The sequence below is a fragment of the Etheostoma spectabile genome, unplaced genomic scaffold (assembly GCF_008692095.1).
Source record: "Etheostoma spectabile isolate EspeVRDwgs_2016 unplaced genomic scaffold, UIUC_Espe_1.0 scaffold00008958, whole genome shotgun sequence".
NCBI classification, from domain to species: domain Eukaryota; kingdom Metazoa; phylum Chordata; class Actinopteri; order Perciformes; family Percidae; genus Etheostoma; species Etheostoma spectabile.
Genome location: NW_022603644.1, coordinates 1 through 12,500, shown reverse-complemented (window position 1 = coordinate 12,500; position 12,500 = coordinate 1). Strand labels below are relative to the sequence as shown.

The 12,500-nt window shown below is 43.5% G+C and overlaps 1 protein-coding gene across 1 annotated transcript in view; it reads right to left on the bottom strand.

Annotated features, from left to right (window-relative positions):
- LOC116678973 (multidrug resistance-associated protein 1-like) overlaps positions 1 to 12,444 on the bottom strand; it is a gene marked incomplete at its 3' end in the record, with an annotated part of 37,002 nt that extends 24,558 nt beyond the window's left edge. The window contains 8 exon segments of the mRNA XM_032508710.1: positions 1 to 24; positions 585 to 713; positions 2,538 to 2,599; positions 2,979 to 3,098; positions 7,001 to 7,138; positions 7,651 to 7,776; positions 10,871 to 11,050; positions 12,409 to 12,444. The exon segment at positions 1 to 24 is cut by the window's left edge and continues 225 nt beyond it. Of these exon segments, the coding sequence (XP_032364601.1) occupies positions 1 to 24; positions 585 to 713; positions 2,538 to 2,599; positions 2,979 to 3,098; positions 7,001 to 7,138; positions 7,651 to 7,776; positions 10,871 to 11,050; positions 12,409 to 12,444 (815 nt within the window).
- Between the last annotated feature and the right edge of the window lie 56 nt (positions 12,445 to 12,500).

The following is a 12,500-nucleotide window of genomic DNA, read 5'->3' as shown; positions in this document are numbered from 1 at the left end:
GGTCCAGAACCAGAACGTTTCCCCCTACAGAACACCATAACAAGCCTGGGCGGTAAATGGCCGCCCACTGAGTGTGTAAGTGACAGTAACGTACAATTAACCCTTGCGTTGTCTTCTCGTCAAAACTGAAAATCAATACTGTTGTTGACGCTTTTTATCAATGTTTTCACCTTTTTATCACGTTTTTGTCTCTTTTATCAACACTTTTGACTCTTTTTTCAATGTTTGTCACTTTTTTTGACGTTTTCAACTCTACGTAACACTTACTCATTCACTTTAGATTTACAGTTATTTTTTAATTTTGAAATTAGGAATTATTTTGACTGAAATTAAAGGAATGTATGTATGTAAATTTGTACATGGCAAAGAGCGTTGTGTGGAATCAATCATGTTATTTTGGGTAGTTAAAAAGAACATTGATATAGGACAACATGAGGACAACATGAGGACAACATGAGGGTTAAATACATATACATGTATATACACACATAATTACAGTGCTCTTACTTACAAACAAATGAATACAGACATCTGTAACGTTCAGATTATATATGAATGAATGTTAATATTAAAACGTGTTGTACTGCAGTTGTTTGCAGCTCTGACTCCAGAACTTCTCCAAGTCCGTCATGATCCGGAACGATGAGTCCTGGTCCCGGAGAGACCACAGGTCTGCAGCCTGCAGGGGGCGCCGGTAACCTTGGACCACCAAACTGACCAGGACACAAAACACAAGAACATCACTATTAGTTATTATTCTCAGCAGAGTTGATGGGAGTTCTACCTCACGTAGTCTTTATACAACGTCCCAGTTAGTTCCCTAGTTAGACCCTGTTGTGGAAGTTTCTGTTCAGCGAGGGAGGAATTTGTTGTGAAGAAGAGACCTTGTTGAAACAAAAATAAAGACAGGCTGTAGACTGGATTAAAAGTTTGGATATTCGGTGAAAGAGTTTAATTATTTTCTCGAGAGAACAATCAAACAAAATGACGAGAATGGCAGTTCACAATGAACAGAGTAACAAGTGACACCACACATTCTGGTCCATACAATCAGTAATACACTTCTTTATATGCAGTGCCCCCAGAGGAAAACCAGCCTTTGTTTGGAAACCAGTTTAATCTCAACATAACAATCAGTGGACCTCAGGCAGACAGTTGGAGCTCTTACTATTTCTGAATCTGTCCCTCGTGTGTCCAAGTGTCTTGACCGGTCATTCTATCTTAGCTAAAAAAGGACATCTTGTCTCTTGGATAGGCTCTGGTCTCGACCTGGGACCTGCTATGATAAACACCGTTCTAGGCAACTGTTTCTGTCAGGCTCCACGTCATCTATCCTTGGTGGGACAATGCAAAGTCATAACATATCCAGTTGTCTCCTACAAAGAGATCACACTGAGGACAGATACAGGAACCAAATACTCTGAGAGGCATTGAAGATATTATGATAATTAACATGAAAATCATTGGTTAAATGTAATTTTGCCATTACAACCCTAACCCCAACCCCATCTCCAGGGTTAGGGTCTCCCCTAAACCTAACCCACTCTCCAGGGTTAAGGTCTCCCCTAGACCTAACCCCATCTCCAGGGTTAGGGTCTCCCCTAAACCTAACCTAATGTTATGACTCCGTGGCCTTGCTCATGGGTTAGGGTCAGGGTTAGGGGAGATGTTGAGACTCCTTGGCCTTGCTCATGGTTAGGGTCAGGGTTAGGGAGATGTTATGACTCCGTGACCTTGCTCATTGGTTAGGGTCAGGGTTAGGGGAGATGTTATGACTCTGTGGCCTTGCTCATGGGTTAGGGTCAGGGTTAGGGGAGATGTTGAGACTCCTTGGCCTTGCTCATGGGTTAGGGTCAGGGTTAGGGGAGATGTTATGACTCTGTGGCCTTGCTCATGGGTTAGGGTCAGGGTTAGGGGAGATGTTATGACTCCGTGGCCTTGCTCATGGGTTAGGGTCAGGGTTAGGGGAGATGTTATGACTCCGTGGCCTTGCTCATGGGTTAGGGTCAGGGTTAGGGGAGATGTTATGACTCCGTGGCCTTGCTCATGGGTTAGGGTCAGGGTCAGGGGAGATGTTGAGACTCCTTGGCCTTGCTCATGGGTTAGGGTCAGGGTCAGGGGAGATGTTGAGACTCCTTGGCCTTGCTCATGGGTTAGGGTCAGGGTTAGGGGAGATGTTATGACTCTGTGGCCTTGCTCACGGGTTAGGGTCAGGGTTAGGGGAGATGTTATGACTCCGTGGCCTTGCTCATGGGTTAGGGTCAGGGTTAGGGGAGATGTTATGACTCTGTGGCCTTGCTCATGGGTTAGGGTCAGGGTTAGGGGAGATGTTATGACTCCGTGGCCTTGCTCATGGGTCAGGGTCAGGGTTAGGGGAGATGTTATGACTCTGTGGCCTTGCTCATGGGTTAGGGTCAGGGTTAGGGGAGATGTTGAGACTATGTGGCCTTGCTCATGGGTTAGGGTCAGGGTTAGGGGAGATGTTGAGACTCTGTGGCCTTGCTCATGGGTTAGGGTCAGGGTTGTGATGCTCCTACCTGCTGAACCAGAAGAAGAAGAAGTTGGAGAGAAACGAGGCATTTTCTTCTGGACATTGGTTCTAACAAGAGAAAAACATGGTGACATGAACTCACATTTAACAGTGTGATGAAGAAGAAACAGATCAATTAAACACATTTGACATTTATATTCATATATATTTATATTTATATATTTATTATATTAATTGATATCTAATATGGTTAATGTGTTAAGGCTTGATGTTGGTCGCAAAGCATCTGAAAACTTCACGAAAGCTTTTCCTCTCTGGATCAATTTATACATTATATATCACGGACATACATCAGCCTGGATGTAGGAGAGAGAGTGTGTGTATGTGTGTGTGTATGTGCGTGTGTGTGTTGTGTGTGTGTGTGTGTGTGTGTGTGTGTGTGTGTGTGTGTGTGTTGTGTGTGTGTGTACGTGTGAGTGTGTGTTACCTGTGTGTGTTTCTCAGAAAGCGGTCGTCGGTCCGAAAAGCAACTGAGGACGAGTTCAATGAGTTGGAGCAAAAAACAGACGAAGAAAGCAACGAAACGAACAGCGTCGGACGAAAAACCCTGAAACAGCAGAGAATATTTAAATAAAACATCTCAGATTACCTAACCCCACATCTGAGATTAACTAACCCCACATCTCAGATTAATTAACCCCACATCTCAGATTAATTAACCCCACATCTCAGAATAATTAACCCCACATCTCAGATTAACTAACCCTACATCTCAGATTAACTAACCCTACATCTCAGATTAACTAACCCCACATCTCAGATTAATTAACCCCATATCTCAGATTAACTAACCCCACATCTCAGATTAATTAACCCCACATCTCAGAATAATTAACCCCACATCTCAGATTAATTAACCCCACATCTCAGATTAATTAACCCCACATCTCAGAATAATTAACCCCACATCTCAGATTAACTAACCCTACATCTCAGATTAACTAACCCTACATCTCAGATTAACTAACCCCACATCTCAGATTAATTAACCCCATATCTCAGATTAACTAACCCTACATCTCAGATTAACTAACCCTACATCTCAGATTAATTAACCCCACATCTCAGATTAACTAACCCTACATCTCAGATTAACTAACCCCACATCTCAGATTAACTAACCCTATATCTCAGATTAATTAACCCCACATCTCAGATTAACTAACCCTATATCTCAGATTAACTAACCCCACATCTCAGATTAATTAACCCCACATCAAAGATTAACTAACCCTACATCTCAGATTAACTAACCCTACATCTCAGATTAACTAACCCCACATCTCAGATTAATTAACCCCATATCTCAGATTAACTAACCCCACATCTCAGATTAATTAACCCCACATCTCAGAATAATTAACCCCACATCTCAGATTAATTAACCCCACATCTCAGATTAATTAACCCCACATCTCAGAATAATTAACCCCACATCTCAGATTAACTAACCCTACATCTCAGATTAACTAACCCTACATCTCAGATTAACTAACCCCGCATCTCAGATTAATTAACCCCATATCTCAGATTAACTAACCCTACATCTCAGATTAACTAACCCTACATCTCAGATTAATTAACCCCACATCTCAGATTAACTAACCCTACATCTCAGATTAACTAACCCCACATCTCAGATTAACTAACCCTATATCTCAGATTAATTAACCCCACATCTCAGATTAACTAACCCTATATCTCAGATTAATTAACCCCACATCAAAGATTAACTAACCCTACATCTCAGATTAACTAACCCTACATCTCAGATTAACTAACCCCACATCTAAGATAAACTAACCCCACATCTCAGATTAACTAACCCTACATCTCAGATTAATTAACCCCACATCTCAGATTAACTAACCCTACATCTCAGATTAACTAACCCCACATCTCAGATTAACTAACCCTATATCTCAGATTAATTAACCCCACATCTCAGATTAACTAACCCTATATCTCAGATTAATTAACCCCACATCAAAGATTAACTAACCCTACATCTCAGATTAACTAACCCTACATCTCAGATTAACTAACCCTACATCTCAGATTAACTAACCCCACATCTCAGATTAACTAACCCCACATCTCAGATTAACTAACCCCACATCTCAGATTAACTAACCCTATATCTCAGATTAATTAACCCCACATCAAAGATTAACTAACCCTACATCTCAGATTAACTAACCCTACATCTCAGATTAACTAACCCCACATCTAATATAAACTAACCCCACATCTCAGATTAACTAACCCTACATCTCAGATTAATTAACCCCACATCTCAGATTAACTAACCCTACATCTCAGATTAACTAACCCCACATCTCAGATTAACTAACCCTATATCTCAGATTAATTAACCCCACATCTCAGATTAACTAACCCTATATCTCAGATTAATTAACCCCACATCAAAGATTAACTAACCCTACATCTCAGATTAACTAACCCTACATCTCAGATTAACTAACCCTACATCTCAGATTAACTAACCCCACATCTCAGATTAACTAACCCCACATCTCAGATTAACTAACCCTTTTTGCTGTTAGAATAGTGAGTAACCAGAGAAAAACATGTTGTGTTGTCCTTTAGCTACAGCAGCTGTTTTAAGAAACGTTTGCTACTGTCTAAATTAAAATAAGTCACTGCGGAAGGGAGGTGGGGGGGGACTCAGCAGCCCAAGTTCACTGCCCAATGAAACTTGCAGCTCCATGTGAACGTCTCTGAGAAATAATGTAGAGCTGACAAATACCGCAGCCAGCAGGGAAGACCGGGGCGCCAGTTCAGACCGCACCACTGCACGGCTGCACGGCTGCAAGGCTGCAAGGCTGCAAGGCTGCAAGGCTGCACCGCTGCACGGCTGCAAGGCTGCACCGCTGCACGGCTGCACCGCTTCACCGCTGCACGGCTGCAGGCTGCAGGCTGAAGGGCTGCGCAGCTGCAAGGCAGCACGGCTGCAAGGCTGCACGGCTGCAAGGCCGCACCGCTGCACGGCTCCAAGGCTGCACCCCTGCAAGGCTGCAAGGCTGCAAGGCTGCACCGCTGCACCGCTGCACGGCTGCACCGCTTCACCGCTGCACGGCTGCAGGCTGCAGGCTGAAGGGCTGCGCAGCTGCAAGGCAGCACGGCTGCAAGGCTGCACGGCTGCAAGGCCGCACCGCTGCACGGCTCCAAGGCTGCACCGCTGCAAGGCTGCAAGGCTGCAGGCTGCACGGCTGCAAGGCTGCACGGCTGCAAGGCTGCACCACTGAGAAGCTGCAACGTTGAGAGGCTGCAAGGCTGCATCGCTGAGAGGCTGCATTGCTGCACCACTGAGAGTCTGCACCGCTGCAAGGCTGCACGGCTGCAAGGCTGCACCGCTGACAAGCTGCAACATTGCACGGCTGCATCGCTGAGAGGCTGCACGGCTGCACGACTGCAGCGCTGCAAGGCTGCATCGCTGAGAGGCTGCACGGCTGCAACGTTGAGAGGCTGCACGGCTGCACGACTGCAACGCTGCAACACTAGGAGGCTGCAAGGCTGAGAGGTTGCAACGCTGAGAGGCTGCAACGCTGAGAGGCTGCATGCAGAGATTCAACTTTCAGGTGTTTCTGTTACATCTGAGTTCAGAAGACAAAGAAGACAGTTTGGAGAACTCTGTTTCTTTAAAGGAGCAGCACAGCTGATATCATCTGAATACAGCTGGATATCATCTGAATACAGCTGGATATCATCTGAATACAGCTGATATCATCTGAATACAGCTGATATCATCTGAATACAGCTGGATATCATCTGAATACAGTTGATATCATCTGAATACAGCTGATATCATCTGAATACAGTTGATATCATCTGAATACAGCTGGATATCATCTGAATACAGTTGATATCATCTGAGTACAGCTGGATATCATCTGAATACAGCTGATATCATCTGAATACAGTTGATATCATCTGAATACAGTTGATATCATCTGAATACAGTTGATTTCATCTGAATACAGATGATATCATCTGAATACAGCTGATATCATCTGAATACAGCTGGATATCATCTGAATACAGTTGATATCATCTGAATACAGATGATATCATCTGAATACAGCTGATATCATCTGAATACAGATGATGTCATCTGAATACAGCTGGATATCATCTGAATACAGCTGGATATCATCTGAATACAGCTGGATATCATCTGAATACAGCTGATATCATCTGAATACAGCTGATATCATCTGAATACAGATGATATCATCTGAATACAGCTGGATATCATCTGAATACAGCTGGATATCATCTGAATACAGCTGGATTATAATATAACATAATTATATACAATATAATTATATATAAACTATATTCAGTAATAAGTGATTGAAAGAGATGTAACCCTCATAGAATGTAAGCTCTAATTAATATTATATATTATTGTTAATTAATTAATACCTCATCAATAATCAGCTGGACGTTGACCTTCAGAGGAACGATGGAGCAAAGAACCAGAAGACTCCAGAAGAGGAAGAGGAGGACGGAGGAACGACTGCCCTTCATCCTCTCAAACTGGATTATAACCACAGACAGAGCCTGGAGAAGAGCAGGAGAGGAAGAGGAGGACAGGAGGAGGAGGAGAGGAAGAGGAGGAGGAATGGAGTTTAAGAGGAGGTGAGGAGGAAGAAGAGGAGGACAGGAGGAGGAGAGGAAGAGGAGGAAGAGAAGGACAGGAGGAGGAGGATAAGGAAGACGAGAGGAGGAGAGGAGGAGAGGAAGAGGAAGAGGAGGAGGATAAAGAGGAGGAAAAGAGATGAAGAGAAGGAAGAGGAGGAGGAAGAGGCGTAGAAGAAGAGGATGAGAGGAAGAGGAGGAAGAAAAGGCGGAGAGGAAGAGGAGAGAGGAGAGGAAGAGAAGGAGGTTGCAATCATCATATCATACCCTAACCCAAAAAATAGTATTGAATGGAAATATAGATCTACTAATATTAAACCTATAGTTATACTATACTAATATTAAAGGAAGTGACAGTGATGCGGCCCCATGTGACCATCCGGAAACAACCAATTGGTGGAGCTGAAGTGTTGCCGTGGCAACCAGGGACGTACCAGAGTGAGGCTTCTGATCAGCGGACCAATCAGGATCAGCAGGTGGTTCTGGATCTCTTCATTCTTCTTTACCAGGAAGTAAAACATCTCCAGCAGACAGAGAGAAGCCAGACTGAGAGACAGCAGCTGAAACAGAGACAGACAGAGACAGAGAGGCTGAAACAGAGACACGGACACAGACAGAGACAGAGAGGCTGAAACGGAAACACGGAGACAGACAGAGACAGAGAGGCTGAAACTGAGACAGACAGAGACAGAAAGAGATAGAGTAGCTGAAACTGAGACAGACAGAGACAGAAAGAGACATAGAGGCTGGAACTGAGACATACAGAGACAGAGAGATAGAAACGGAAACAGACAGAGACAGAAAGAGACATAGAGGCTGGAACTGAGACATACAGAGACAGAGAAATAGAAACGGAAACAGACAGAGACAGAAAGAGACAGAAAGAGACAGAGAGACTGAAACTGAGACAGACAGAGACAGAAAGAGACAGAGAGGCTGGAACTGAGACAGACAGAGACAGAAAGGCAGAAACTGGGACAGACAGAGACAGAGAGGCTGAAACGGAGACATGGACACAGACAGAGACAGAGAGGCTGAAACGGAAACACAGAGACAGACAGAGGCAGAGAGGCTGAAACTGAGACAGACAGAGACAGAAAGAGACAGAGAGGCTGAAACTGAGACAGACAGAGACAGAAACAGAGAGGCTGGAACTGAGACAGACAGAGACAGAGAGGCAGAAACGGAGACAGACAGAGACAGAAAGAGACAGAGAGGCTGAAACTGAGACAGACAGAGACAGAGAGGCAAAACGGAGACAGACAGAGACGGAGAGGCTGAAACGGAGACACAGACACAGACAGAGACAGAGAGGCTGAAACGGAAACACGGAGACAGACAGAGACAGACAGGCAGAAACGGAGACAGACAGACAGAGAGGCTGAAACGGAGACACGGACACAGACACAGACAGAGAGGCTGAAAGGGAGACAGACAGAGACAGGGAGGCTGAAACGGAGACTTGGACACAGACAGAGAAAGAGAGGCTGAAACGGAAACACAGAGACAGACAGAGACAGAGAGGCTGAAACTGAGACAGACAGAGACAGAAAGAGACAGAGAGGCTGGAACTGAGACAGACAGAGACAGAGAGGCAGAAACGGAGACAGACAGAGACAGAGAGGCTGAAACGGAGACACGGACACAGACAGAGAGGCTGAAACGGAAACACGGAGACAGACAGAGACAGAGAGGTTGAAACTGAGACACAGACACAGACAGAGACAGAGAGGCTGAAACGGAGACACGGACACAGACAGAGACAGAGAGGCTGAAACTGAGACAGACAGAGACAGCGAGGCTGAAACGGAAACACGAAGACAGACGAAGACAGAGAGGCTGAAGCGGAGACAGACAGAGACAGAGAGGCTGAAACGGAAACACGCACACAGACAGAGACAGAGAGGCTGAAACGGAGACACGGACACAGACAGAGACAGAGAGGCTGAAACTGAAACACGGAGACAGACAGAGAGGCTGAAACGGAGACACGGACAGAGAGGCTGAAACTGAAACACGGAGACAGACAGAGACAGAGAGGCTGAAATGGAAACACGGAGACAGACAGAGAGGCTGGAACTGAGACAGACAGAGACAGAGAGGCAGGAACTGAGACAGACAGAGACAGAGAGGCAGAAACGGAGACAGACAGAGACAGAGATGCTGAAACGGAGACACAGACAGAGACAGAGAGGCAGAAACGAAAACATGGAGATAGACAGAGACAGAGAGGCTGAAATGGAGACACGGACACAGACAGAGACAGAGAGGCTGAAACGGAGACAGACAGAGACAGAGAGGCTGAAACGGAAACACGGAGACAGACAGAGACAGAGAGGCTGAAACTGAGACAGACAGAGACAGAAAGAGACAGAGAGGCTGAAACTGAGACAGACAGAGACAGAAAGAGACAGAGAGGCTGGAACTGAGACAGACAGAGACAGAAAGAGACAGAGAGGCTGGAACTGAGACAGACAGAGACAGAGAGGCAGAAACGGAGACAGACAGAGACAGAGAGGCTGAAACGGAGACAGACAGAGACAGAAAGGCTGAAACAGAGACATGGAGATAGACAGGGGGAATGGAGACACAGAGACATACAGAGAGAGACAGAGGGGCTGAAACTAAAACACAGAGACAGAAACGGAGACAGAGAGAGACAGAGAGGCGGAAACGGAGACACAGAGACAGAGAAAGACAGAAAGGCTGAAACGGAGACATAGAGATGGAGAGGGGGAATGGAGACACAGAGACATACAGAACGAGACAGAGAGGCAGAAACGGAGACAGAGAAAATCAGAGCCAGAGAGACTGAAACGGAGACACGAAACGGAGAGGCGGCACTGGAGACACAGAGACAGAGACAGAGAAGTTGAAATGGAGAAAGACAGAGACAGAGAGGAGGCTGAAACAGAGACACGAAACAGAGAGGCGGCACTGGAGACACAGAGACAGAGACAGAGAAGCTGAAATGGAGAGAGGCAGAGAGGCTGAAACGGAGACAGAGACAGACAAAGACAGAAAGGCTAAAACACAGACAGAGCATTGTCTGGGTTGTCTGTTGTGTTGTTTTTGTGTTGTTGTTTTTTTGTGTTTTGGTGTTGTTTATGTTGTTGTTGTTGTGTTGTTGTTGTTTTGTTATGTTCTTTTGTTGTTGTGTTGTTGTGTTCTTTTGTTGTTGTTGTTGTGTTGTTTGTGTTGTTGTGTTGTGTTGTTGTTTGTGTTATTGTTTATGTTGTTGTTGTGTTGTTGTTTTGTTATGTTCTTTTGTTGTTGTTGTGTTGTGTTGTTGTGTTCTTTTGTTGTTGTTGCGTTGTTGTTTGTGTTGTTGTGTTGTTGTTTGTGTTATTGTTTGTGTTGTTGTGTTGTTGTTTTGTTATGTTCTTTTGTTGTTGTTGTGTTGTTGTTTTGTTGTGATGTTGTGTTGTTGTTTGTGTTATTGTTTAAGTTGTTGTTGTGTTGTTGTTGTGTTGTTGTTTTGTTATATTCTTTTGTTGTTGTTTTGTTGTGATGTTGTGTTGCTGTGTTGTTTGTGTTGTGTTGTTGTTTAGGTTATTGTTTATGTTGTTGTGTTGTTTTGTTGTTGTTGTGTTCTTGTTGTTTTGTTGTGTTGTGGTGTTGTTGTGTAGTTGTGTAGTGTTATTGTTGTGTCACCGTCTTGCTGCAGCTGAGTCTGGACAGGGGGATGACGCCGCGGTGCGGGCGGAGCTGCAGGTACAGCAGGTAAACCGGAGAACAGGTCCACAGGAACACACAAGGGAACCAGACCAGGACTGTGTGCTGGAAGCACTGGGTCAGGTCCGGTCTGGACGTGTACCAGGTCCGGTTCCAGTCCTGGGACACAACACACGTCACACTGAAGATAGTTACACACACACGATTATCAAAGAACTGAAATTACCATTAGGGTGAGCATTAAGAGCCATGTTAATATTAATGTTAATATTACAATTAACGTTAACAATAATATTACCCCGACACTGACTGCTAAGCAGCTGATTTTGCGGGACCGTTAACGCGAGACGGATGAAACAGATTTCCTTGAAAATCAAATAACCATCTGCTTTTTGCCTTTTAATGCCTGCTTATGAAATGAAAATGGAATGAAAGGATGATTCATTAAAAAAATTCCCTTCATACAGTGGGGTTCAAAAGTTGGACCCCCCCCCCCAGGTAAAAATGTGTATTAATGTGCATCCTAAACACACCTCAACATCCATCAAGAGGAGTAAACTGCAGGTTCTGCCATGGCCTTCACAATCTCCTGACCTCAAACATGATGTAAATCTATGATAGACCTTAAATGCTAGAAACTCTGTAGGGGGGGGGGGGTACAAGGTATTAACTCTGCAGGGGGGGGGGTACAAGGTATTAACTCTGCAGGGGGGGGTAGTGTTAGGGTTAGTAGCCAACTAACCATAACCATAAGAGGACTAATATTAATAAAATAATTAATAATGAGATTGTATATTACCCAGAGAGGACTAATATGAACATAATAATTCATAATTAGATTGTATATTACCCAGAGAGGACTAATAATGAATATAATAATTCATAATTAGATTGTATATTACCCAGAGAGGACTAATAATGAATATAATAATTCATAATAGATTGTATATTACCCAGAGAGGACTAATAATGAATATATAATTCATAATGAGATTGTATATTACCCAGAGAGGACTAATAATGAACATAATAATTCATAATTAGATTGTATATTACCAGAGAGGACTATAATGAACATAATAATTCATAATTAGATTGTATATTACCAGAGAGGACTAATAATGAACATAATAATTCATAATGAGATTGTATATTACCCAGAGAGGACTAATAATGAATATAATAATTCATAATTAGATTGTATATTACCCAGAGAGGACTAATAATGAACATAATTCATCATAAGATTGTATATTACCCAGAGAGGACTAATAATGAATATAATAATTCATAATTAGATTGTATATTACCCAGAGAGGACTATAATGAACATAATAATTCATAATGAGATTGTATATTACCCAGAGAGGACTAATAATGAATATAATAATTCATAATTAGATTGTATATTACCCAGAGAGGACTAATAATGAACATAATAATTCATAATTAGATTGTATATTACCCAGAGAGGACTAATAATGAACATAATAATTCATAATTAGATTGTATATTACCCAGAGAGGATCCAGACCACTGCACAGCGCCTCCATTCACTCTGCTCTGCCTTTCTTATCACCACCACTCTTCTTCTTTGATTCTTCTTCTT